At 41.7% G+C, this 27,446-nt stretch overlaps 1 protein-coding gene across 6 annotated transcripts in view; it reads left to right on the top strand.

The window, feature by feature from the left end:
* The window catches only part of FARP1 (FERM, ARH/RhoGEF and pleckstrin domain protein 1), a 209,247-nt gene that overhangs the window by 113,099 nt on the left and 68,702 nt on the right, over positions 1 to 27,446 (top strand). For all 6 annotated transcript variants that reach the window (XM_040538357.1, XM_040538347.1, XM_040538339.1 and 3 more), the window contains one exon: positions 26,609 to 26,713. In XM_040538357.1, coding sequence (XP_040394291.1) covers positions 26,609 to 26,713 — 105 coding nt within the window. The remainder of the gene's footprint in view (positions 1 to 26,608; positions 26,714 to 27,446) is intronic.

Raw genomic sequence — 27,446 nt, 5'->3', positions numbered from 1 at the left:
GCTCATTTTATAGAATGCGCTTCCTCCTGGGTTAGTCAAACCTCAGGACTTTGGGCAAGCCAACTGGCATGGCTTGCGCCTTCAGACCTGGGAGATAGGCACAGGCAAAACCTCTTGGCTCTGATCTGCAGTGCAGGTAAAATCAAATTTAGTCTTCTGTTGAGTACTGCTAAAGAAACTATTGTTATTCTGCTCTTTGTGTTGAGGTCCTGTAAGGAAATTTTCATCTCTAACCCTTTTCTGATGTTAGGGGCGATTTCAGGGTGACTGTCAAACACAAGGACCTTCAGTTGCTGCAGGTGTGGAGACATTCAGATGCCTGCCATCCCAGCACAGCTCCCCCGGGTATTCCAGAGATGATACACCAACAAACTGCAGACCCTTTGGGGAATTGCTGATGCAAGCTTCCCTGTGATTGAAATTACTTTTAATGGGATACAGCAGTGTCGTTGCAGGAAGAGAGAGTTTGAAATGTGGGGACCTCCCGGGGGATTTTGAACAATATCTCAGTTTGATTTTGCATGCTTGCCTGGGTATATGCAAATGACAGCTTCAAAATAATTTCAGTATGTGCTCCTTTCTACTGCCAAACCATCTGATGCCGCAGCAGATTCTGCAGTCACAAAGCTAATTCATACATTAGTTTCAGACTATAAGAAACCAAAATCATTAAGTCCTTCCAGAAGACAGTATCGGAGTCAAAGGGAAAGTGATGATATGATAATCCTTTTTGCTCTGTTCGCTGTTTTAAGGTTTCAGTCATTCTTTTGGATGTTTTCCATTGGGCAAAGGGTGTATGTGTGTTTGTGTTAACTCTTCTATTGTAAAGCACTTTGGTTCACAGGGATGGAGCTTTCACAAAGATTTTTTTCTTAAATAACCTTACATAATTGGATGAAAAAGTCTAAAAGAATCTTCCTTTGCTAAATTGAGCCTTCAGACATGTGCATTGTAGGATTAAGGCTGCAGCCGTGTTCTGGACACTGAGCCAGATGTGTTATGCCATAAATGAGACTTTCTGAAACCATTATAGTTCTTCCTGGAATAGTTCTGTCTTTCAGCTATTCCATGTCCAGATTTTAAACCCTTTCTCATAGCATGATATCAGCTGAACCTTTGCAAAGAAGTACTTGCAAGAGTACTTAAAACGAGGGAACAGTGGATGTTTCCCTTTTTTCATTTTTAGTGGTTTGACTAAACTGTTGTGGCTGAAAATTTCCTAAGAAAATCTGCTTGGGGTGGAACAAGACCTAGCAAAAATAACTCAAAACTGTGTTTAATAATGGAAGGTGCTTGACCAACCCAACTATAGGTGGCACCACCTATTTCTCCTATAGCACGTAGCAAATTTTTCAAGCACTGGCTACTTAAGATAAATTATCCCAATAAACATAGGAGCATTTGGAGTCTTTGCAGCGTGTATCACTATACCAGCCAATTCTGCTTTTGCTTACAAGCATCACTGCATCCAAATTGAATCCAAATTGAAGCGCTAACACTTGACTCTTTCCATCTGTTGCCACTAGCAGTGCCTACCTAGAGTTGCCACCTTCAAATTTTTGTTGATTTATTGTGAAGTCAAAAAATCTTCCTACTGCTGGCCATGTCCTTTTGATTTTTCCAGTAGCTGTTGGATCAAAAACAAATGCTACAGTGATGCTGACACTTCTTCTACTGGAATACAGTGCTTTCCTTCTGTGTCTTAGTCCACTGAGGAAGCTATATTTTACTGGGATTTGAGTATCCCTGTTAGTGTAGGGCTCCCTCTTAATTCATGGCAGAGGAGTCCTGGGCTCAGTGATAGAACAGCACTGTATGGACTTTGAGTCCTGCAAGCATGGGGAATAAATCTGAGTGCTTTTCATTAGAAGCACACATATTAAAATGGGGTTAAAATGATTATTTTATGGAATAACTTTTGGTTTGGGCTGCTTGCAAAGATTTTACATATAGAACAAGAAAACAAGAAAACTGAGTTTGGGAGGAAGACAATGAGATGAAGAAAGAATGAGTACCAAAGTAAAGGCTTCATGAGCTGCAGGTACTAGTTACAGAAAGAGCTGCCAGTGGCGAATTAAATATTTCTTGAAATGCATTTAACTGGCTACTTTTTAAACATGGTTACATCTTTTTACACTGAGTGGGCATGACTCAGAAAATCATTGTACTTATTAGAAATTCACGGCATATGTGTTGCTGAATATTAGGTTTAATGGAGAAAAATTTATTCACAGCATCATCCAATGTCCATGGTGGGTTGAGGAACACACTCAGGCTAATTATTATGGGCATAAATAAAACAAAGTACAATTAACTGGTTGGAGATTGTAACTTTAGCAAATGGTGCTAAACCAACCATTTTTCTAATTTTAAAGGAAAAACAAACCAAACTTATGCAAAAGGCTGCTATTTATATTACTATCTGCTGAATGTAGTGCTATTCCATTAATTTTTCAACTATCCATACCCGGCGTAACTCAGAACTATTGTACCTTTAAAATATAAATGTGAGATGCAAGAGTTACAGACTTTAAAAGTTGTTGACATTAATTATAGATTAAGGACTTCTTGAAGATGTTAACAGATTTTCCTTCTGCTAGCTATATTATAGTTTGCTTTTCAGACTGGAAAGAGGACAGACAGGATTATGTTTGTGCAATTTTCTTCCAACCATGTGTACAGAAACAGTGTTTAAAATATGTGGAAATGGATTTGAATTCTCATCTTCTGGGTTGCAGGCAAAACAAGCTGATGCGGTTGCAGAGATGTGCTCAAGTAAGAGAGTTTATATTACCGAAAAGTTATTTCAGAGTAATTTATGAACAAAATCATGGCCCTTGGGATAATATAAAACTGTTACTCACAGGACAATTTTTTTTTTTTACCACTAAAATATTTAACCTTTTTCATGCAAATTCAAGGACAGCAGCTGCTTCCAAGGTACAAAGCAGCAATTCTGTTACAGCAGTGACAGTGCTGTAGGGAAACTGATGGCTCAGAGTGCTCTCCTAATGGCCTTCTTCCACTTGTACACAGGCAGTAAGCAGCAAATAGCAACTAACAAGTATTTTAAAAATAGTCTTGTTTTCTGCTTTCATAATTATCCTCTAAAATACAAGGGGGAGCCGGAGGTTGAAAACAACTTTATAAATATTTCTGTTCAGGGATGCATCACTGTTTATTGCTGGTTCTTTAGGTGACAGCTCTGCATTACAGATTCGTTGAGAGGCTTTGGCTTTGCTCTGCTGAGCTAGGCACTTGGAAAGGGGTTAACATTTGGAGTTAGCCACCTGCAATGCTGACCAGCAAAAGCAGAGTGCCTTAGGTAAGTGTCATCTCTTTCTCTGAGTGAGGACCCTGAACTCAGACAGCAGAAAGAGCCAGGAGAGTTTCAGGTGCTCGTCTGTGCTTTTGTGGCCTGAAGGAGAGCAGGCTGAGGGGTGCTTGGCTTTGTACCTTCCTGGTGAAAATGCTTCAGTTGCAAGCACGAGCTCTCATCTCTGCTTCAGAGGTCATGGATGTGTTTTCTCATTAAACTTGAATTTGATATGAAGTGTGCTTGGTGTTGGGACGGAGAAAACCAAAGCTGTATGCCCAGGCGGACTGTATTTGTGAAGGGGTTTAGAAGCTGGTATTTGTTACCTCCTGACTCATCTTGCCCATAAGATGGGGTGAAGGTCAAAAAGTTCGGGTCTGACTTGGCATCTTTAAAAAAGAAAACAAGCATAACACAACAGCTTATTTTTTTATTACTGACACACGGAAGTGTTACCTTTTTTGTAGCCTAATTTTAAAGGAATTTTCCAATGCCCTGTTTAAATTTATCAAAGCTGCCTGAAATACTTTCCCAAACATTTCTTTTCATAGTATGTAAGAGGGCTTCCTATGCTCAGTGCAGCACCCTTTGTGCTCATTTTATTTCAACAACCTTTCTCATGGGGTAGTAATGGGTTACTTACCCACTGTCACATGAGTCCAAAATGCCTTTAAATTCATCAAATGTGCACAAAAGCCTATGGTGTGTCACTTGTATTGTACGAAATCCTAAACAAAATACAGTTGTTTGCCACAAGAGAGTGAGAGGTTTGGAGGTTTGATCATCCCTTCAAGAATCTAATCACCTGTCAAAGCCGTTTCTGTCTGTAAATAATCTAGGGCTTACAGCTCTTAGTGTGGTAGAGTGCACTGTTTTGTTTTGTTTTGTTGTTCTGTTTTTTCCTGTAGCTGCAGTTTGTTCGGGGTGTCAAGGTGATGGTAAGGCCTTACTGAGTCCTGAAGCTGTAACCTCTGAATAGATTCCTGCTTCTCTGATGTGTCATGTCAAAGGCAGCAGACGGTACAAAAAGACAGAGCAGTCAAAGCTGGAAAAATATCAGGAAAGTGTGAAGGGATGAGACCAAAGAGCCAAAATAACCACAGAAGTACTGCAGGCAGCACAGCAGGTGGGGAAAGGAGTCCTTCAGGGACCCCCCATTGGAGCTTGAAACTTGTGTCTGCCCACATCTCAAAAAACAAATGGGAAATCTGAATCATCCTCATTATCACTACCAAATCCTTGTGTTCGATGCTGTGTTGAAGGCTGAACAATAGTTCTCAGGAGTCTGTTGGGAATAACTAATAGAAATTAATTTTTGAATTGTAACAAATATTTTTAATATTACTGCAGTGTATTGGTACACTGCACATACATCAACATAATTTTACAGGTTTTTTCTTAATAAGTCCATTGAATATTGCTCAGAAACAGACAGCTTACAGAGGAGGAGGAACTGTGGCTGGCAATAAATCAGGACAAAACCAAGGGAGAAGACCTCAAAGCGGCTGAAAAACAAAAAAAAAAACATTGCGGCCAGGATGACATACAGAGAGAGAGATCATGAGCAACCAGAGGGTTGTGGTCGAAGCTCGTAGCTGCTTGCTGCTCAGAAGCAGCAGCAGCAACAAAGAAGTTCAAGAAGTCTCATTTGAAAGTAGAGTGTTTAAATTAGGCATCTACCCTCTTCCATTTTTAGGCATTCTGGCGCTTTTGTATGCTGAGTTTTGGACTCCTTCACACTTTACTCTGCTTCTTTCAATTGTCAACCTAAGCATTCAGAAATCATGAATCAGCCTCCCTTTGCCCCCAATGGCTTAGAAACCATGAGATTTTAAGAAGTAACAGATGTTTTGCTCTTTCTATTTGCCTTCTGGTTTTTGAGCTTGCAGAGTTCATATTTTAAAAGCGTTTCTCCTCAGTCCCCAGGCTAACACTTTATTTATTCGCTCTTTAAATTTAAAACAGGTTCTTCCCCCAGCCTCAGTAATGGGGGCTTAAAGAGGAAAAATTCCCTCGTCGTGGCAAAATCATGAATTGGCATTGCTTGGTTCCCAAAGGTTCCCCAAATATTCCCAAATGTTGTCTGTGGGAATATAGGATGGGACTTGATATTTTGGGTTACTGAGCACAGCCTTTTCTTATATTAAGCAGTCATGTTACATAATCCCATCCGAAATTTGTCCTGACTCCATCTTAAACGTACTTATATTTACTGCCCTGTATCTTCCCTATGGAAAACTTTTCCAGAGCCTCACTAATCAACCAGTTATGAAATTTCTTCTAATTTCTAGTGTAAACATACTCATAACCAGGTTAAAACACATTTATTCTTGTATTAACACCATGCCTTAGCTATGTGATTCCTTGAGTTTTGTTTCTGCTTTAGCAGAAATAAATAGGTGTCTTTACTGACACCTGGCTTTGTTCAAGTGTGGTCAACATCATCATCGTCATTGAAAGCCATGAGAAGGATTCAACTCAACAGGTATAGCCTCCAGCTATCTTAAGCTTGTAAACCATCCCCAGGGCATAGCGACCCATCTTTCTTTCTGCCCATAGGTCTACGAATTCGTACTTCTTTTAATATTCACCATTTAACTCTGCTGAGTTTTGGCCATTTTTGCTTAGCCTCATTGGTCTAACTGGTGGTGTTATAGTGGAAAAACATTCAGGCAGAATGGGCATTCCCTGGGGACTGTTACAGCTAATCATTATAGATTATTTTACCTCATATTTCGGTCTTTGAGAACACATGAATGGAATCATGGAATCATAGAACCATTTAGGTTGGAAAAGACTTCAGGATCATCAGTCCTGCCTAACCTGGTGTCATCTGCAAACTTACTAGGGACGTGCTCGATCACCTCATCCAGATCATCGATAAATTGGCCCCAGTACAGAGCCCTGGTGAGCACCACAGTCCTGGTGACCAACTGCGTTGAACTCCTTTCACTGTGACTCTTTGAGCCCAGCCATCCAGCCAGTTCTTCACCCAGCGAGCTGTATACCCATCCAAGCCAGGAGCAGCCAGTTTCTCCAGGAGAATACTGTAGGAAATGGTGTCAAACACTTTACAAAAATCCAGGTACACAACATCCACAGCCTTTCCCTCATCTTCTTAGCAAGTCATCTTGTCACAGAAGAAGATCATGTCAGGCAGGACCTGCCCTTCATAAACCCATGTTGGCTTTATCTGGTCACTCGATTGTCCCGTATGTGCTGTGTGATGACATTCAAGTTGATCTGCTCCAAAACCTTCCCATTACTGAGGTCAGACTGATAGGCCTCTAGTTCCCTGGATCTTCCTTCCTCTCTTTCTTGTAGATCAGAGTCACTTTCGCTCACCTCCAGTCAAGTGGGACCTCCCCACTTAGTCAGGACTCATGGTAAATTATTGAAAGTGGCTTGGTGAGCACTTCCACCAGCTCCTTCAGTACCCTTGGATGAATCCCTTCCAGTCCTGTAGACTTAGGAACATCAAAACATGGAGGAGGTCACTTACAGTTTCCTGTTGGATTATAGGAGCTTCCAACTCCACAGGCTGGGTATCCTAAGAACAACTGGCCTTACTAAGAAACAGCGAGGCAAAAAATGCATTAAGTACCTCAGCCGTTTCCGCATCTTTCCTCACTACATTTCCCCTCACATCCAATAAAAAATGAAGATTCTCCTCTTTTTTCTGTTGATGTATTTATAAAAGTGGTTTTTTTATTGTCTTTTTCTGCACTAGCCAAACTGAGTTCCAGTTGGGCTTTGGCCCTTCTACTTTTCTCTGCAAATAATTTATCGTATAAATGAATGTTATTCCATGCTCACCAGCCTGGAATATTTTAACTATATCTAAGTTAATTGCATTATAGTTCACGGTACCGGTTTTTCTGGAATTGATTTGCTGAGTTTTACAAAAATCTTGAACTGTAATAAAAGAGTGGCATTTTTTTGTTGGTTGGCATGGCTTGTTTGCTTTTTGTTGCTAGAGTCTGGGTAATTCTCACTATATTCAGGAACTGCAGTATGTGATCAGACATGCTGGATTTCACCTATATTTGTGGAAGAATACCGGTACCTTTACAAAAAACATGTTTGCTTGGGATACATTGGTCATACTGCATACTGTGTTTTGAATTACTTATCTTAAGGATTTGTTTTACTTTTGGGGGAGATTCCTTCTGTTTTGAATTGCATGTAGAGGATGGTAACAACAGTCTGGAAATTTAGTTCAAGAAGGCATAAAGGTTTTCTTTTTAATTTGTTTTTAGGCATCAATGTCTTTTTTGGGAAAAGACGTATCTACTACTTTGTAGATAAAGTGGCAAGCTAAGCAATAATAACATGAAAATGCATTGTGCATGCTTGTTTTTCTTTTGCTGTTTCCTTCCCACCTCAAATACAGTTTGCTTGGGATGCAACACTCTGCTCTTGTTCAACACAGGTCTTCTCTGAAAGGTGTTTACGCTTCCTTCTCTCCCCTCCACCTTCAGCAAAGAAATACCATTACTTTCACACTCCTTTGGCGCATCTGTGAGTCACTAAACCTTATAGGGAAAAGAGTTCGTGGTGCTTCTGCTGTTGAGGCTTGCCAGCCCTAGTCAGGAAGGATGGCAAGCTGCCCCCTCCTTGCCCTTCCCCTTACAACCCAGCAACCCCTGAAGAAATTTATCACCTGCACAAGGCTGTGTGCCTGGAATTAGTTAAGAGGCTTACTGGAACTTCTGTGGCAGGGTCTGATTTTAGCCTTCGCCTTTTTGTGAGATGGGAAACGTGAACAGAGCTCAGAAACTGACCACAGTAAGTCGGTTTGTGTTCCCTGTCAGAGCTCCAGGTTGGGCTTCTGCTCACCTTTTGGGGAATCTACAGTAAGTCGCTTATTTTTATTGTTTCAGACACTCAAATTTTTGAGGTGAGAATGCTAGGCAACCTCAGGTTCAACCATGAGCAGCTGATGCTGTAGCTGTTCTCTCTCTTTGTTTAGGTACTTGGCTGACATAATCAGAGATAAAACCTTTTTTTTCTACTGGCTGTGAACTTTTAACTGTGAAAAAAGGGCTGTGGAGTGGGAGAAGCTGCTCTTTATTTTTATACAATTTTGAAATATGCTTGGCTTTGATAGTGCATGCATTTCTGTAATGACACTGAGTGCAGGTGAAATACACCAGCACACACATCAGAAACGAACTGCAACAACCATTGCCAAACATGCCTTCGGTCCTCTCACTGGCCTTTTAGACCACAGGGGGAATCTTCCAGCAGGACCATGCCTTGCTCCACCAGTTATTTTCCGTGAGTTATAGTGGACCTGAGGAGCACACTCACTTTCCTCCTCTGCGCTCGTTCTTGACTTCAGGAGACAAGCCAGTTTTACAGCAGGGGTAAGTAACTTCCAGGCAGAGCTTTGACATGAACACTGGTGCTTCTCACACTGCTGCTGCCCTTCAGGCAGGCTGACCGGTGTGCACAAGCGTGCACAGCCTTGGAGGTGGTGGTGGTGTGCTAGAGGAGCATTAGCTGGTGTTTCAGCAGCTGTTCTGGCAATTACCATTGATTAGCATCACAGGTACGGACAAAGTGACCTCGTGCCTTCGTGACCATAAACTGCGTGTTTAAAAACCAGCCATGTGGTGAGCAGCACGATCATCACAAGGATAAAAGAGAAGAGGAAAAGAAACAGACTGACTGGCAGTTTCTGTAGGGCAGAGCATGCTGCTGAGCCTGAGAAACCCACTGCTTGCTGAAAAGGGTGCTCACAGAGTAATTCAGACACCGTGATGCTCTCGAGATGTTGTGGAGGCATTAAGATTTTCTGTTGTAGAGTGCGTGGTTGTAAGGACCAAGGACTGTAGTGTTGTGGTTTTTTTCAATAAGTAGTAAAACTCATCAGATAAATAGAACAGTAAGCATTGAAAGGTGAGTTGGAGCACAACATTTTGTTTGAAATTTTCTAATAATCTTTGTATAGGTAGTTGACACTTTGAAAATGTAATGCTTAGTGCTGGAGGAGTGGCTTGTGATTCTCTATGAGTCATCTCCATTGTTTCCAGGTAAAAGCCATCAGAAATAAGAGCATATCATGTCTGCACAGAGTATTGCATTGATAGATCTACCTGCAGCATCAACCCTCTTGTCTATGACACCTGTTGATAACTTAGTGAGTGATACTTTCCTTTCTGAAGTACGGTTCTTGGTATCCTCGTGTGCAATTGTGTTATCGCATTACTGGGCTGTTACTTCTAAGAATATATAGGGGTAAGAGGTACAGCTTGGCTAAAAGACGTAGTGCTGTAGGATTTGGATAGCCTAATTTTCTTGTCAGCTTTAAGCAGCTTCAGACATTTCTAACAGAGAAAGGAAAGCCTTGTTTATTTGCTTTATGTATTTATCTGTTTATTTACGGTGTTTGGGCTTCTTTGATGTTGGGAATCGTGATTTACAGCGTAGCATTTCCAACCTATTGTGAATACTTTAGAGGGCCCTCCCATCTCTGTAGAGGATATTTTGCTAATAGTGACTGCACAAAACGTTTTAAATGTAATACACAGGAACAGATTTCACAAACCACTTAACTGCAACATAAAAGGTTAGTGGTTTTTCTTTTTTTTTTTTTTTAACACAGGACTGGCTGTTTAGTAAAGTATACTATTGCTTGAAATAACAGTAAGCAGATTTTTGCCTTTGGCAAATACAATCATTAAAACACGGCTATAAATCGCCCCTTGTATAACTGCATGCATTGTGTATGCCGTGGGTATTTTTCAGTCTGTTACTCTGAAGAGGTGAAGGAAAAAGCCATGCATATGTATCTTTTCAGTATAGTTATTATAAATATATAGCTTTCTAATGGTATTTAGAAGCTATATTTTTCCAGAATGCTTACTGATTTGTCGGTGTGGACATGTTGGAATGAGAGACCCACTATATCAGTTACTTAAGTGTTTCTTTTAATTGATAATACCAGTTCTTCATAGCTAGAAAAATGTGGCTATTAGACAGGCATGTTTTTCCATTGTTTGGCATCTATTTTCAGACATTAAGCAGCAGCCTACACATAAAGCACTATTATTGCCATGTTTCACAGTTGAGATTCTTCATTGTTCTTGAAAACCATCGCTGAGCAATTTTCTGCTAGCAAAATTTTGCCTGTGGGGCCACGTACGCTGGGAAATACTGTGAACCATTCAAGCCGGCTGGCCTTGCAAGCTGCTCCGTTCCTGAAGAGCAGCACCACGTGCCTGCAGCAGTGGGGTGGGCACTCAGCACCCGACAGGATGGTTCTGCCACGTCAAAGTTTGATCCTCATTCAGTAGGCTAGGACTGGACTGTGAGTCTCTTTAAAGCCATCACTTGAAGTCTGAAAGAAGACAGAAGCCCTTTTGATCAGGGTGGTGCTGCTGAGTATTGAGTTGTCGAGTGTTGGGTTTCCTTTCATCAGTGCTCTAGATGTTTGGTAGAAAACTGCCCAGTGTTTTTGTTTTATGTAACAAACTTACTGGAGCTTCTTTATGGTATAGGCCACAAGATGATACTGAACAGAATCAGTTATTTTTACAATGCTTAAACATGGTACCTACCTTTTGCTTGTAGTCCTGGTTTGTAAGCGTGCAGCACATTTAGAAAACAAAGGACTTTGCTCATACCCTGTGCCCTAGCTCACTTTTGGGGACCTGTCCTATTTGCTATAGTTACATGTTGTCAATGCTGCCTTCTTTCGTTCTGCTTTTGTTCTCCTAAACCCTTTAGAGACCATTATCCTGCTTAAAGCAAGAGATCCTGTGCAGACCCAGGAGCTGGACTCAATGATCCTTGTGGGTCCCTTCCAACTTGGGATATTCTGTGAAAACAAATAGACAGCTTTGTGAGAATCTGTCTTTTTCTATTCTCCCCTCAAATCACATGCATCCTATGTCGTCCTGGAAAATTCACAAGCAAAAAGTGTGCCAGAGCATAAGACCTTCCAGAGCAAGATCAACCTCACTTGATTTCAGTTGCTTGAACATCTGATTCTAGGGTCGTGGGAGAGGCTTCCTCAAGTGGCAGTGGAATAAGAGAGTGGAATTTAATTAATTAAATAAGTGGAATTGCCTGTTGGGCAATTCCCCGCAGGTGTGTGATACATCTGTCTTCAGGTGGGATGTGTTTTCTCTCATGATATATCTTTCTCATCCGACTAAAGAGAGACAGTGTGGACAATGAGCTTAGGCTAAAGGTATAACTCCTGGGCAGACGGGGTGGGGTGAATTGAATTCCCCCTTGGCCACCGGTGCAGCTGTGGGAGCGCTGAGCCAAATCCCCAGCCCACAGTTCACCCAAAGAGAAATCCATTGCTTTTAATGCACTTATTGCCTAAGTTAAAACTGTACGCAGGAGCATTTGGAGACACTGTTGGCAGCAGTTATGAGGAGCAAAATGAATTTTAAGAGTAATTACTGGGAGCAGAAGAGAGCCTGTCATGCTTTTGTGGAAGAGGCGCAGTTGATGGGGCAAGTTCACGTCTGCACTGCTTTCAAGATGAATGGCTTTTTGCACATCAGCAAGCATGTGGTCTGTGGAATTTGTGAGTATTGGATCCACATGTGATGTCAGAGAGGTGACCTCAGCAGATCTTTTGATCTCTCAAGCTTTTAAAATTACTCGGTGTAATGCTAACCCTAATAGTAAATCTCTTGGCAAGGATGCACATCCAAATCTATTCAGCATCCCTCGAAAATAAACGTAAGCCCTTCCTCAGATATTTGATTTAACATCAGGATATCCTGAAATAGCTGGTGGTGAGAGCAGCTTAATGGGTATGAATTACATTTTTTATTGGGAAATGTTTGTCTTTAGTAGCCCAGTGATTTTATTAATTCAGTTTTGGGAGACAGTTTAAAATATGCTGATGATGTCAGCTATGCATAATATCTTTAGTGTAAGCACTTATCTGGTTCCTAGCAGCATAGCAGACAAAATACCTCCTGAATATTAACGATAACAAGAAGTAAGCATACTACCAGGTTAAAGATAGTGCAGTCCAGGGGGGAAAACAAAGCAGCAATGAGATGAAGGCCAAGTTTGTCTGCTCAGTTTTGGCTGGCCTGAGTTTTCCTCTGAAAGTACCCTGCTACTGCAGAGGAAGTCCAGTGCAACTGGATGCTTAATTGTAGCTAAAAAGGGAGTGAACCTCAACCCAAATGAGGCTCTGAGGGGTCACGGGGGAAAACATTAGTCCTATTAAATAACACGTGCATCTCTACTGATTAACACCTGGATGGAGGTAAAGAACACCCTGTTGCAGTGCCAGGGGATCACGCTACTTTGTGCTCAAGAAGGACGTGCATGCCCTGTGACGGAAAAATTGCTGACCATGATGATCATAGTTCACCTTTTCCTGGCTTTAATAGTTTCCAGCCTGCTTACAGTTGTGATGTGTTGGTTGGAATGAATTATCCAGGAGGCGAAGCCTATGCCATTCCTCTGGCCAAGACCTTGTTTGATATGTGGGAGTAGAAAAGGTATCTCAAGCTGTTCAGCACCAAGTAATTTTAGCCCCCAATTTACTAAATATTTACAGTCTAACAAAGCAAGAGCTGATAATAGCGGCTCCTCCGTGCCAGTCAGAGTAATGGCTCTCTCTGTTTTAGTCTCATGATGTTCTTTGTCAAGCATTAGGAGACATTTTGATTAGAAACGAGTAAAAGGACACCCAAAAGTACGCAAGTATCGTAGAAATATCGTAGTTCAATGCCATTGTGGTCTATTCTGTGTGCAGAAGTTCTTTCCCTATGGCAATTTATCCTGAGTCTGACAGGGTAGTCTGACTTCTCCAGGTAAATTGTGCTGAAGAAAGATAATTTCTGAAGTTGGTAGTGTTTCAGTGGAAATGACCAAAGTGTGTGTATGTACTGACCCAGAACTTCACTTGAGGATTGGTGAGAACATGGATGACCTAAAACGCTTTCTAAATAGGCAAGGGTGAGGGATATTTGTTAAGTCTCATAAAGTGCATATCAGTTTAGAAAAAAAAAACAACCACAAATGTGGGGCAATCTTCTGATGAGCCAATTAATAGAGTAAATGATCAATGGTAAACTGTAAGCAACGTTCATCTGGCTTTTATCTCCATATGCACGTGGTTTTTTAAAAAATTAACATTTAACAGGAGGGGTTGTTGGTACCCGAAGTTTATCAGAAGGTTTCTATATCCTATTAAAGCCGTCCCTAGAAAAAACCTGATATCATCCTTTTCAGAGCTTTGGCAAATCTGATCTCACCAGTGCATGGTAGAAGCAGCGCTGAGCAGGCAGTTCCTTGCCTCTCAGCAGCGGCCCGCTGCACTTCTCTGCCTTTGTGCCAGGCTGGGAAAGGATAATTACTCTCAGATAAGCAATGGATGATACTGTTGAACTCCAGCTGTTAGTAATGCAGCCATCCGTCCACAGGCTCCGTCTTGGTCTGGAGGCTCCTTCAGCAAGCGGTGCATTCTCTTTGCACGTTGATTTGCTGGGTTTTATCTCCCTTTGCTTTCTGCTGAGGAAGTTTCAGCGCCCAGCTAAGGAAGGAGTGGGAAAAATCTGCTTGGCAACTTTCTGAAACATCTCTTTAGCTTCTTGTAGGAGCCAAAATTCTGTTTCAACTAGACCCGAACCTCTATGTTTTAGAGGTTTCTCTGTTCTTTTTCTTTTTCAACTTAAAAACTGTAAAGAATACATTCTATGGAAAATCGTCTTTCAGTACAACATATGTATCAGCTGTAGTTACTCTTATTTACGAAACTGGAGGAAGAGAGACCACCTCCCAGATGATTCAGATTTTGGGTTGACTGATGCATAGCCTGAAAGCTCCTATTTCCCTTCTGTTGATTAGATAGGAACATAAGAAAATTATTCTTCCGCCTTAGGCACCTCAATTAAGTGCTTAGAGTTAGGCGGGGTTAATCTAGATTTACCCTTAAAATAAAAATCAGAGGATAGAGAAGTTTGTTTCTGACAAGTTGCTTAAACCCTGGCAGATAACAATTCTGTGACAGTCTTAATTGCTATACTCTAATGGCATCTCCGAAATAATCACTTGTACCATCCAATTAGACTGTTGTGCTGTAAATAAGTCTCACTGTTGCACAGCCTAGGAATCTGGAAATTACATGAATATTAACAATGAATAAACATATTTGTAAATACGGAATTAAAATGAGATGTGTGGCATGTTTAAGCACTCAAGGGATTGTTTTCATTACTAAGGAAAAAAAAATCACGGATTAGATAGAATCAAAACCTTTCCCAGTTACACGCATTCCCCTTAGGGCCAAATGAATTAAAACTCTGTTTCTGGAGGAACTCAACCTAAGACTAAAAGCGTGTTCAAAATAGTGGTATTGTGTCAGCCTGGTGTTTGACTTCTGATAGCACATCTCCAAAGAGTTCTCTTTGACGTATCCCGAACAGAGGATGCTTGTTTCCCACCAAGCCTGTTGTTCCTGATAAAGCTCTCCTATACCGGAGCGGTACCTAACACTGCACCGCCGTACTCTGGCCTTAAAAGCAGCTTGGTTGCTCCTTTGTAAATCTGCTGTGCCTCAAGATTTATTTTAAATACTCTGTCCAAAGCCCAGATCGCAATATCTAAGTCTGTCCAACATGTGTTTTTAAGCAGAGCGTAACAGAAAACAGGATAGCACGTTAAAACAAAATAGAGGCCATAAAAGCTGTTTCAGAGACTGTGTTAATGCCCTTGTGATAATAACGTGGTGTTACTCTCCTTTGATATTTGAGGCCTCTATCTGAGTGACAAAAAGCAGATATCTTAGGAATCTCCGAGCTTGGACATTTTGTACGGGTAAATGAGCAGTGAAGCAGGAGCACCACGTAAGCTGTTTTCCTCTCAAGGACTGCGCGTTAGCTGCAAGCACAGGTAATTCTGCAAGGCCCACACACGCACATGCAGAAGAAGGGGTGGGAAATCCGATGAAAATTCATCTTAGCTCAAGAGTGCAACCTTGTTCCTAGTCAGGGGGAGGCACCCTGAAGATTCTTCAGAGGCTTTTTGCCCAGCTTTTGTCTGCTTCTAACAGCCAAAACCACGTGCAGATTGGATGTCCTGCTGGCCTTTCTTCCTCCTCTGCCTGCCTCCTCTGCAGACACAAGCACACATCCCTTCTGCTCGTGCTCCCCTATGACTGCTGCAGTTACGTGCCGTTGGCTAGCATAACCAGTCATCAGACTTTGGCCATCCAGAGGCAGTTTCACCTTTCGGAAAGCTGGGCTGACTCATGGCTGGATTTTTCAAAGCCTCTGCGGTGTTAGGAGAAACTGCAAGTTGCAGACAGGCGGCGAAGGACCAGCAGAAAAGGTCCTGAGGATCTTTCTGAAGAACTATGTAGCTGTATTAAAAAGGGAGGTGGCTATTTTTTACCCTTCTTTGCAAGTGCATCTTGACTGTATCAGATGCCTCTGAGATCTGCTGGTAGAAGAAGCCATTACTGTACCACCCACCACCCCAATTCCACTCCTTTTTCTTTCCTCTATGGTTTATGTGCCACCAAAGGCAGCACTTCACAGTGATGCACCTAGCAGAGATGTGCCTTCCCCTGCAAATCCAGTAAGCATATAGGCAGCCATCACTTTTTCCCCTGTCAGGTGTATTCAAAGATGCTTTCTTTGCATGTTTAAAAGGCAGTTCAGACTCCAATATATTCCGTCTTAAATTTTTTTGAAGCTGCTTAGAGAAATGTTGAATGCTTCTTATCATCTGTGATGCAAAGGTCACCAAGCTGTTTGAGTCTGTCCAGTTGGTGTCGGATCTTGCATGACCAGACAAGAAACTTGCATATGGGGAACTTGAGTGGTAAAAGACAACCCCAAACTTCTGCCTTTCAGGTAGTTAAAGGTGAGATAGCTTTTGAGGCTTCTGTTTTGCACTTAGAGCTTTCACAAAAAACATTTTGTGGCTATGAAGTTCATTCATTAGGAATGAACTTGGGACTGTCTCTGGTTTAGGTTCATACATAAAGTACAGTATTACTCCAAATATAATCTGGAGTAATCACAGGATGCTACAGCCAAGCTTTTCCTTAGCCAGTCTACATCAGATGTGCAAAACAGGACCAAGCGGATCCTACAGAAACTCTCAATTGTTCAAATTCAATGCAAAGTTACCCTCCTTACTCTGCCTCATGTTGTAGCTGTAGGAACACGAGATCCAGCTGGAGCAGCAGGCTGGCTGACAGCAAGAGCTAGGGTGAATGCATTAGAGCTAGCAGCAGCCATAGCCTGAAGGCTTAATCGAAGGTTGTACTGTCAAGCTCACAATGTGGTCATGAAAAATTCTGCATCCTATTGTTAAAATGTACCGTCCTTCCCCTGGTAAAGCAAAAAGTAAAATACGTACAACTGGATGATGTCAGGGCTTGCTCAGTTTAATTAAAGGTCATGTTGAGAGCGATGCAGGACTGAAGAAAGATTATGAGAAGCTTTTGGCTATTGCATTTGATTTTGCTTTAGAATTAGGATTTCATATTTTGTGTCTTTTTTTTTCTTTTTTTTTTCTGGGCCTAAGACTTCTCACATTTAAAATCATTTCATCAAAGGGCTTTGTTAGAATCATGGCTAAAATAAAATGCATTCAAATAAAAATAGTAAATAACTACTGTGCATCTCAGTCTGGTTTTGTAGTTAATAACTCCAACATAGCCGTAACTCTCTATATTCTCATGCTTCAGGTCTGCATGGAAGGGTTTTGCTTTTCTTGTTTGACGTTAGAATTGCCTATTCCTTTATTTCAGTAAAGTGTTTGTTCGTAGCTAAACAAGGTGAGGAAAAATGAACAGGCAAAGAAAACAGACCAGAAAAGAAAGTGGCCTGAACAACAGAATGCTTTTATTTTCCTCTCAAAACACTAATTAATGTTTAAAAAGAAAAAAAAAAAAAAGAAAGAAAACCTGAGAAGGTAATTAGATGGTTTTTACCTTGAAACATAGAGGAGTGGAAAAGTAGGAGGCAAGCAGGGGGAGGGGGGTGTCACAGAGATTGGGGTTTCCATCCCCAATTACTTGCTGGCTGCTACACTGCTGAATTACACTGAGAGCACTGAATGGTACCATTATATTCCTTTTCAAAAGTTGTGGCCTATGAAATTCAATCCGAGGTATTTTTAATGAGTGTTCTGAACCTCGGTTTCAGCTCTTCTGAAGAAACAAGGAGCACAGTGTGCTGCTAAATAGCACCGAGGCCGACGGTTAAATTCATTCAGTTTTTTGCTCGCAGGGAGGGAAAGCAATATCAACATTTATTTGACAGGTATATACTTTCTTCCAGAGCCTCAGCTTCAGGAAAACAACTTTCCATAAAGAAAACTTGCTGAAAAATGAGGCTGCAGCAGCTTCACATCGAGTTCTCTGAAAACAAAGCCTGCGGTGTGTTTTCCGAGGCCAGCAGCCGCAGCGCACACGCTGTGGCTGGGCTGCGGGCATCCCTGCACTGCCGAAGGCTGTGGGGCATAACCGTGTGGGCAGAGCTCGTGCTGGGGATGCCACCTACCCAGCTGGAGACGTCTGCTCAACTGCACCTCCTGGCCGTCAGTGAAACATGGGTCGTGCAGAAGCAATCTCTGTCAGAGAGGTGCCTCCCAGCATCTCTGGGTCTCCACGAAAGGGTTTGCTGTTGTGGTTGGGATGGCTTTGGGGTGGCCTCCTCCCTTCTCACACCTCTCAGCAAGCTTCCTCCTAGCCGACGTGGCTTTTCAGGCAAGCTTTCTCAGAGTGGACCTGGTTTTATAAAAGCCGGGGATTGTTGCCTTCATTTTTCTTATGTGCAGTTTGTTTCAGGTGGTAAGGAAGGCACTGCTTCACGCATCTGCCCCGCAACTCACTCCAAGATCTGAAACTCATGACGGGCTGGCTGTGGTTCTTGCAAGTCATCCCCATTTGGTGTCAAAGCTCTGAAGCTGGAGTTCGTTGTGCTGATGACACTCTTCAGAAAGGAGAATAGTCTCTTCCAACAGTGGATGTTTGCCTTGCTAACGGGATAAAGCACAGCCACAAACCACTTTTTAGCTTTGCTAGTAAAATTAGGCAGAGATGACTCAGCATTGGCAGCAGCTAATTTAGGGAGTTAGCTGACATATTTTTAGTAAGTTTTTTCATTGTTCTTTTAATGTCTCAATTTTTCTTGTCCACAGTGTGCCTTTGAAATGATGTTACAGGAAAGTAATTTAGTTTTAGTGACTGTGGCTCTGGCAAGAGTCTCCCACTGGAAGTCTCCAGGAATTGGATGGTTGGGGTGAGAAATTGTGCAGCTTTAAACTGTTAATGGTTTCCCGCAACTATCTTACACCTATCTTTAGAAAGCTACCAATTATGGCTGTAGTACAAGAAACAAGGCTTGGGGATTTTCAGAACTAATTAGTTTGGGTAGACCTGCTACTGCAGTTTGGTGTTTGGGCTGGGTTTTGAGGGAGTTACTGGAAACAGCATTCATGTTTTAAGTGAAGACATGCATTGTCTCCATCAGTAGAATTACATGGAGGGTCTTAAGCCAGACACAAATTAATTTTTTCAGATGAATTTGTTAGCAGAGGAGATCGGAATGTCCCTTTTAAGCTGATAACAGTAATTCTTAGGTACATGTGTGTCAAATGTAGTTTTTTTTTAAATCAGTACATAAAAGTTAAAGGCAGTTGTAATTCCTAACTAAGATGTCAATCAGTTGAATGCTGTAATGCAGTTGAAGGAACTAGAGAACAGGGAAACTACTCAAGACATGTTTTGTTGAATATTGTTTTGGAACAAACAGATGTGTACTTAGCCTACAGTGACCAAAGGATGACTAGTTCCAGGTCTGCAGGGTTAGTGGTGTGTAGCTGATGAGAAGTTCAGATTCTTTTGGCATTGGTGACAGTGGGATGGACCTGCAAAATAAATTGTGCTGTGGGATTTTGTCCCTTGAGTGACCAGATGAGGAAATTCCCCGGTCTGCAGGTCAGCTTCATTCTTCCCCAGGCTCTTCTTCACAAAGGGCTCCACCAGTTTTGCAGTGGTAGTTGCTGGTTCTGCAGTTGCTGATTCCTCATCAGGGAGAAAATAGAGTAATAAAGAGAAATAAAACGACTATTAACATCAGCCCATCTCTTCTTGGTTTTTATCTCCTCACTTGCACAAAGAACTGGCATATATAACACAGTGTGGCATGTATTTGCCCATCAAGTTATAAAGCTATCATTTTATAGGCCAAGTAAAAAGAGGCCAAGCAGAGTCTCCAATCCCAGCAGCATTACTGTACTGTAATTATGGAGGTCTGTGGTTACTTGAGGATTTACTGTAGCTGAATTTTGTGTTGGTCTGGCTCTGCTGCAAGAAAAGGTTTAATCAGGAACAACTGAAAATAGTTTCATCATGCAACTTTACATTAGCTTTGCTAAATCATCTCTTTTCTTTTTCCTTCCACTCTATTTAACTATTAAGGAGGATTATTTAGAAGCAGACGCAATATTTTCTTTCTTTTCCTGTTAAGTGTTTAGTGTTCACCTGAATTTTACAGTTGGCTATTTGTGGTAAAGTTGATTTGGGGAATCAGAAGAGAGTTTAAAGTCTAGTCAGCACAATCCTTCTGCTTTTGCCTTTTTTAGAAAATATCTCAGCATAAGCCAGTTTATCATAGTCAGAAATAAAAGAGCATGACTACAGTAACAAATCTCTGCATGTTCAACTGTAGAAAATTACACGTTTCTTTGAAGAAGGTGCTACAAATGTGAGTGAATGCGATGGTTATTAAGTTCTTTCTCTTTGTATTTTTGCCTCCATAATTGCTTGCTGTGTTGATTTTTGGTGAGTAAACACATACCTAAAATAGTCATTTTTGAAATCATTTTGTTTGTCGTAGCTGATAGGTGAGGAGAAAAAAGAGTTAACTTTGCTGCTGCATTTTTTTTTTAAGGACAGGTATTTGAAGTAAAACAAACCTGAAGTAAAACGCACCATGTTCTACAATCATACTGTTTAAAAAGCCTGTCACCACCAACAAAATCAAGCAAAGGATAAAACTGTACCTCAGTGACTATGGAAGGCAAGCACTGGTATTAAAGGGAACACAGCTTATGTGGAGAGTATAAAGCAGGAAAGCAGTCCACTGAAGTCTAACAAGAAGGGAACACTAAATAGTCTTATTGTACATACACGGCAGATGATCAATTGCCTTTTTAAAGCTGTATAAGAGACTTATTTTGTTACTCCATTTGGCTTCAGTCCTGCCTTTGAGGGTCAGCACGCACTCTGTGCAAAAACATGCGGGATATATGCCAGGAGTGGAGCCTTCAACTACACTATGATGGAAAATATCTTAAAAAGCAATGAGGTGCCTTTAGGTTATCATGAAAACGTATCCCTCCTACATCATCCCTCCAAAGGGGGTCGGTACCTTGTGGCTGTAGGTGCAGAGTGAGGGCCTGCGTGCTTTGACGTACTGACCAGTGTGCCTGGCTTCTCCATTTCAAGGTATGACTTCCTTCTCTGCCAGTACGTGAGAGTGTGCCCTGGGACCCTGATGTGCTGGCTTTTAGTATGAAAAACGTGACAGACTGCAATGATTTTTTTAAATCCTGATTCTCGTGTCCCAGCAGCAACAGGCTGTTACTTGATCCTGGTGTACAGAGGGTGGTGAATCCCACTTCTTCAGGACTTCCCAGCCTAAGCTGGACAGTAGAGCAAAAACTAGAATGCCCAGGTGTAAGAGCTATCTTTATGGTCTAAAGCTATTTTTACAGCCGTCTAATCCTTCCTATAGGATTAACACCTACACTTTGAAAGCGAGGAGAGGAGAAAGAGGGCAGAGCATCTCCAAGTGCCTTGGCAGTATTAGGTCCCAAGCAACAACACCCAGACCGGTCCTTACTGCTTTTAACCCACCTTTTGAGCAATAGACTTTTGTTAAATATGAAATATGCACTTCATTTTATGGTGGAAAGGAGAACTGGATGAAATATGAAATTTCTCTTCAGATGCTAGCAGCACTGTTCTCCTGTGAGTAGTTTTCAAGCCTACTTTGAAGTATAAATTTTTGTCAGGGTTATTTGTTTAAGAACCCTGTTGCTTGGTCTCATCTTTGAGGTTATTTTTATGCTATTTGCTTATCGTGAACACATGTTGGTTTTTCATCCTTTTAGAGCTGAAGATACATACATAATTTTTAACAGCTTCGAATAACTGAGAAAATTCATGCTGTTAGGAATGTGGGGTTGTTATTTTTAGTATTGATTGTGACTGTGTACAATGTCAGAAATACGAAAATACTGGGGGAAGTTTTCACTATCATTTCAATTCAGTTGTTAAACTAAAGTATAAAATAATTTGGGAATCACACTAAACTGAAATACATTTTTTTAGGGCAATTTCTACTGAAAGAGCAAATAGTTTTTAAACTTTGTATTTAAGTGTTGTACAATGTAATATTTAAGTATTCCTAACATATTTATCTTGACCAGGTTGACTTATTTCAGCTTCAAGCACTCAAAATGTGACAGGAACATGACATTAGTGGAAGAAATATCTCCCTTTATATTGTGGCAGGTGTGCATAAATGTAAAGGAATTATTTTCTCTCCTTATCAGGTGTTACAAATGCACTAGCAAGTGCAGAAACAAAACAAAAATTTTTTTCTGGTCCATTTGCAGCAGTTTTGAAGAAGAGAAGCAAACACTATGCTTCCACATGAAGCTATCTCTTACTTTGACCAAAATACTGGTGGTATTTTTCAGATGTTCCAAAGAAGCTGTTTATTTGTTTTTAACCTGGTGTTACTGCTCAGTAATGTAAAAACAAACAAAAAAACTTTCAATGAAAGTGGGCTAGACAGATAAAAAATATTAAAATCACTGTTTGGTCATAAGCTGACACATTGATTTGGTAGATGGTTAGCGAAATAGTTGCTAAATGAATTGTCAGGGGGGTGAGAAGAATATGTCCAAACTCAAACCCCTTATTTTCAAGACTTGGAAGTCTTCCAGATATTGCTGTGGATTTCCTTTTTTAAAAAAATCTGTATTGCAGACTGTGCCAAAGAATGGTCTAAACCAGTATGTAGACTTTTTAAAAAAAGATTGGAGATCTCTGGAACATTAAAGAATTGTTAAATCTATTAAAATATTCACCACTGGAAGATCATAAGCAACTTACTGTTTTGGATTTTAGTGGGAGGAGAAGGAGGGGGAATTGAATAAGATTGAAATAATGAGCAGACAGCAAATACTGAATGCACAATGTGTAAGGGTTGCTACTTTGGGTACCTTCATAGCTTGCAGCTAAATGTGATGCACATTATTCATAATTTAGAAGTTAGTGGCCTGACGTTCCCTGAAAATGTAAAGTGACTTTTAAAATGTAATTTTACAGAGCTAAACGAAAGGCCAGTTCAGAAGGTATTAAGCAATAAGGATGTGTAGCTTGAAATCAGCAAGCTTCTTTTCACTGCAATAAAATTAGAGTGTTATTTTGGTGTAGCTAAATACCACCTCAAGAGAATAACAGTAATTCCCTGCTGTCAGTGTGGCTGGGATTGACCTCGTCTTAACTGAACTCTGTAAAACAGGTGCCTGGGCTACTCGTCATCAAGAGTAAAAGAGCACAGCTGTATCGCTTAGGAAAAGTTCACTGCCAATGTGTGTGGATGGGTGTTTTGGGATAGAAAGCATCACCCTCAGGAGCTGCAGTCTTTCTTCACTGATAAACAGTCCCCATGTTGTGCCAGGGGAGGATTAGATTAAATATTAAGAAGAATTTCTTCTCTGAGAGGGTGGTCAAGCATTGGAATGGACTGCCTGGGGAATGGTGGGGTCCTCGTCCCTGGAGGTATTTAAGAGACGCGTGGATGTAGCACTAAGGGGCATGGTTTAGCGATGGGACTTGGTCAGTCAGGTTGACGGTTGTATTTGATGATCTTGAAGGTCTTTTCCAACCTAGATGATTCTATGATTAAACGTGAATCTGGCTGTCAACAAAAATAGGAGCAGGGGACTGCCACCTGCAGCAGCAGCTTCCCAGCTTCTGGGTGTAGCACATGAACTTCGTCCTCTTGTACTCCACCAATATGCCACGTTCCTGCTTTGTTTTCCTCCCCACCTTCCATATGGGGGGCATCCACAATAGCTAATGGTCTGGAGGTATGGTCTTGCCACCAGCCTTCATCACAGCAGCTTCCATGTCAACATCCCACTTTCATGCCTCGTCCTCCTCCCTCTTAATCTTCACCTTCAGGTCAGCTCTTTCCCTCCCTGGTGCGAGCTCTTACTTGATGAGGCTCAGGGAGAGCAGGAGATAGGTCTTTTGGCTCCCTTTCCCCCTGCCCTCAGTGTTCGGCCACATCGATGACCTTCTGAGCCTTCCCTCTCACCAGCGTGTGAGGCTTTCATGATGGACATCTACTGAGAAGAGGCCTGTGCTTTTGCGCCACGGCAGGAAAAGACCCTTCTGTAGCACACACAGGTGGTCGCACGGCCTTTCCCCAGCTTCACAGCCTTACATGCATACAGAGCTGGACTTGATGATCCTTGTGGGTCCCTTCCAACTTGGGATATTCTGTGAGTCTATGAGCTGTGGGGAGCTCCTGGGGCCTCATGGATCAGGCCCACACCAGAATGGAGCAAGGAAAGTGGCCAAACTGCAGCTTGTGAGATGCAGGTGCAGCCGCAGAACCATGGGACGGGAGCTGATGAAGCTTTGCCTTGTGCTCAGTGCCTGAGGCAGGCGTCTTGCTGGTTGGAAAACGCCTCCCACATTTTGGAGAAGACTTGTGTTGTCCCATAGGCCTTGTAAGCACACTGAAGTCAGACACAAGTGCTGGCTGCAGATGCTGCCCCTGGTGTGGCACACTCGATCCTGAATGCTTCCTCTGTCAGCTGGGGTTTCCTGCGCCTCCAGTAACTGCTGTTTTGGTTCCTCACACAGCAGACTGAAATTTTAATTTATTGTGTTTAAATTTTTTAGTAAGGATGTCATGGGACTGCGCTGAATCAACATCTCTGTAAGGCCAGAGAGTTGCTGCATTTTTGGATGTCGTACTTCTCCTTCTGGTCCTGCAAGACCAGGAGTGTCACCAGGCTCTAAATCTCAGCGGGTTTTATATGCGCAGTGTTTCCCCTCGAATAAACTGCCGGATTTTATTTTGACTTGGACTGATCAAAGCTAAGATGAGTTTAGAATGATAATCTTATTTACAAATACTCGAGTAAGAAGCATTTCATGTTACTGAGACACACTTCAGAGAAAATGCCAAGTGACATAAATGCTACAAGACTGCCGTTCTGTTGTCTAGATGCATATAAGAAAAAAAAAAAACTTTCAGAAAACACCCAGCATGTTTTAATCAGCTGCTTTTACTCGTGGTATGAGATCAGAGAGGCCTGCTCTCCTCAGCTAACCTTATGCAGTGGGGTAGTGCAGGTGGGTTCTGCATTTTCTCCTGGTGGTCCAGTACCTGCCTGTTCCTGGAGGCACCCCTTTTCCTGGGAGGACTGAAGCAGTTTGAGCCATGACAGCCAGGAGTCCATTGGGTACTTCAGTAAGAGGTGTGAGTATTGCACAGTCATGTTTCCATTTCTCTGGTGGTGCACATGGAAGAAAGCGATACCCTCTGACTCTTGCAGTGAGGTTTCTACATCAGTGTATTTTCAGTGCAGTAAACTACTAGAGTTATTACACTAGATCGAGCGTCTTTTTAATAATATTCTCTTGCCTCTAACAAAATGCACTTACTGGGAAGCCTTTTCACTAAAAGGTGACGTATGTTTGGGTGTGCCTATGTACAGCAAGAGATGGAGTGGAAAATGTGGGAAACTTGGTTAGAAGACACGGGGCTCAGGGGCTGGCGCAGGCTGAGTGTCAGTCATCACAGATGTTTGCAGTGTAACCAAGCTGGAGAATATGAAGTGAGCCTATTCAAATATATTTGCACTGGAGTTTTGTTTTACACAGCATTGCATCAGATCCCCTTTTTTTCCTCTCTCTTTCTCTATCCTCGTTCAGCATTTGGGGATGAATTGTTTCAGTTACTGTGAGGTTGGTTGTGACGAATGCTTGGAAAATTAGTACTGCTATCTGATTGTTCTCAGTCTGTTTTCTGACAGCATTCATAAGGCTAGCGTTTGCTGTGGGTAACACGAACAAACAGTTCATAAAGCAATAGGTCTGTTAGAGGTAATGCGAGTACCTGGGGCACAAACCTGCTCAGCAAGTTCCTAGGAGGTGGACTTGGCTTTCCCCTTGCAACTTCGCTCTCAAAACCAGCCAGCCTTGATGGCTCAGGTCATTGCGTCCTGCAGCAGAAAAAGGGCATCCTTTCTATTGCTCTGGTGTAAGCCTCACTACCGCTTATTTACTTCTCACAATTCCTATGCAGTAAGCCTGTTGGTAAGGGCACGGCCAGGAGATGTAGGGACCTGAGCTCAGGTTTGTCCTTCCTGACTCAGCTCACCAACCTGACAGCCTGCCTCACATGGTTTTCTTTTGTTCACTCTGTTTTCACTGTTTCATTTTACTCTAATAATTATTTACTGGGCAGAAATGGAAAGGGCGAGTCTGTAGATTGAGTGCAAGGGCACTTGGCTGGGGTATAATTAGGAACACAGGTCTCTCGTACTGGTGGAGTTTGTGCTGTTTAGTGGGTTATTATTTATTCTCAAGTGAGCGGAGATCTCTTTTTCAGGGACTCTTGAGTTAAAATAGGTGCATTTCTGCAAAGAACAAAAATATTTGATTTCAGTGATTGGCCTTTTTTACTGAAAAAGTGTGGGTTTTCTGCCAAAGAATTGCTGGTGAGCTGTAATTTGCAGTATTTGCTGCAGGTGTGGATTTAACTGATGTGCTGATGAGAAGAATCCTTACAATCAGCAAAACTGCAGCTCTGGGAGCTAATATTGGGCTAGAACATCTGGTCTTTGTAGTGAGAAGACTTTTACAGTGTAGAAGGAAATGCTTGCTCTTGACTCCTCTGATTTACTCATTAACTCTTGCAAGAGTAACACAGAGGAGCCTTGACCAGCCTCGGTGCTTCATAACAATTTTCTATTTTATGGTATTTTTCTCTCAAAACCAAAAATGCTCTAAAGGTTCATTCTTAGCTGCCATCCAGGGATGGGTGGATATTTTCCATAGCTTTAAAATTAGAGTAATTACTTTCAGCTGCCCTGTGGGTATGGTCGGAATAACCACTGATTTTGTAAGCTGTATTGGCAGTGTTGTTTGCTGGACAACTTCTTAGCATAGTAATTTTTCTGCCACTAATTAAAAGCATCTTTGTTAATCTGCAGCACTTAACCCTAGGCTTTGTTTTCTTCTTACAGCAAAGAGCTCCAGGGAAAGTTTTGCATGATGCTGTTTGCAACCACCTGAACCTTGTTGAAGGCGACTATTTTGGTCTTGAATTTCCAGATCATAAAAAGATGATGGTATGTTAATTTTCACCTGGTTTTCATCTACATACACACTGTATTCTCTCTTCCTGCTCCTTACTTACAAGGTATGTTTAATGCTGAATTTCAAAAAAATAAAAATAAAAAGACTAAAAAGAAAAAAACACAATACAGTTCTTGCCTGCTGAAGTTGAAGAAATGTTTTTGAAACGTGATTAGTCCTGTCAGGTTTCATCTGTGTTGAAAATAGCAGCCAATTCCGACAGGAGTTGGACAGCATTTTGTCTTTATCAGGTGCAGTAGAGAAGTCAGAGGCTGGTCTGCTGCAGTCACGCTCTGATTTTACAGTCATGTGTAATTTGGAGCGTGGAGTCTGCAGACAGAGAAGTTAACAATGATTGTGACAGAGTTCCATGAAAAACATCTTGGGACAGGAAGATGATTAGATAAAATATAACGAGGTTAATAAAAAAGAGGGGGGGGGGAGAGAATAAATATATAAGTAAACTGTTGAAAGTCCTGTCTGGGGAGCCATGTAGCACAGCAGGTGTGCTGGTCCTCACACTTTGGCCTCTGAGTGCAGGTGCCGACGACATTCAGATATTGCACTAATACTTCCAGGGTGGGAACAGTAGCAGAGAAAAGCCAAAGTCGAATGACTTCCCAGACTACAATGGCTTTTGTTCTGAGGTTTGTTTCCCTTCAGATTTCATGTGTGACCTCCTGGTATGTGGGCCAGGTGTCTGGGTTGTTTGACCAGTACATGCTG

Source organism: Cygnus olor, chromosome 1 (assembly GCF_009769625.2).
Source record: "Cygnus olor isolate bCygOlo1 chromosome 1, bCygOlo1.pri.v2, whole genome shotgun sequence".
Taxonomy (NCBI): domain Eukaryota; kingdom Metazoa; phylum Chordata; class Aves; order Anseriformes; family Anatidae; genus Cygnus; species Cygnus olor.
Note: the sequence above shows the minus strand (reverse complement) of the source record. Positions and strands in the feature narration are given on the sequence as shown.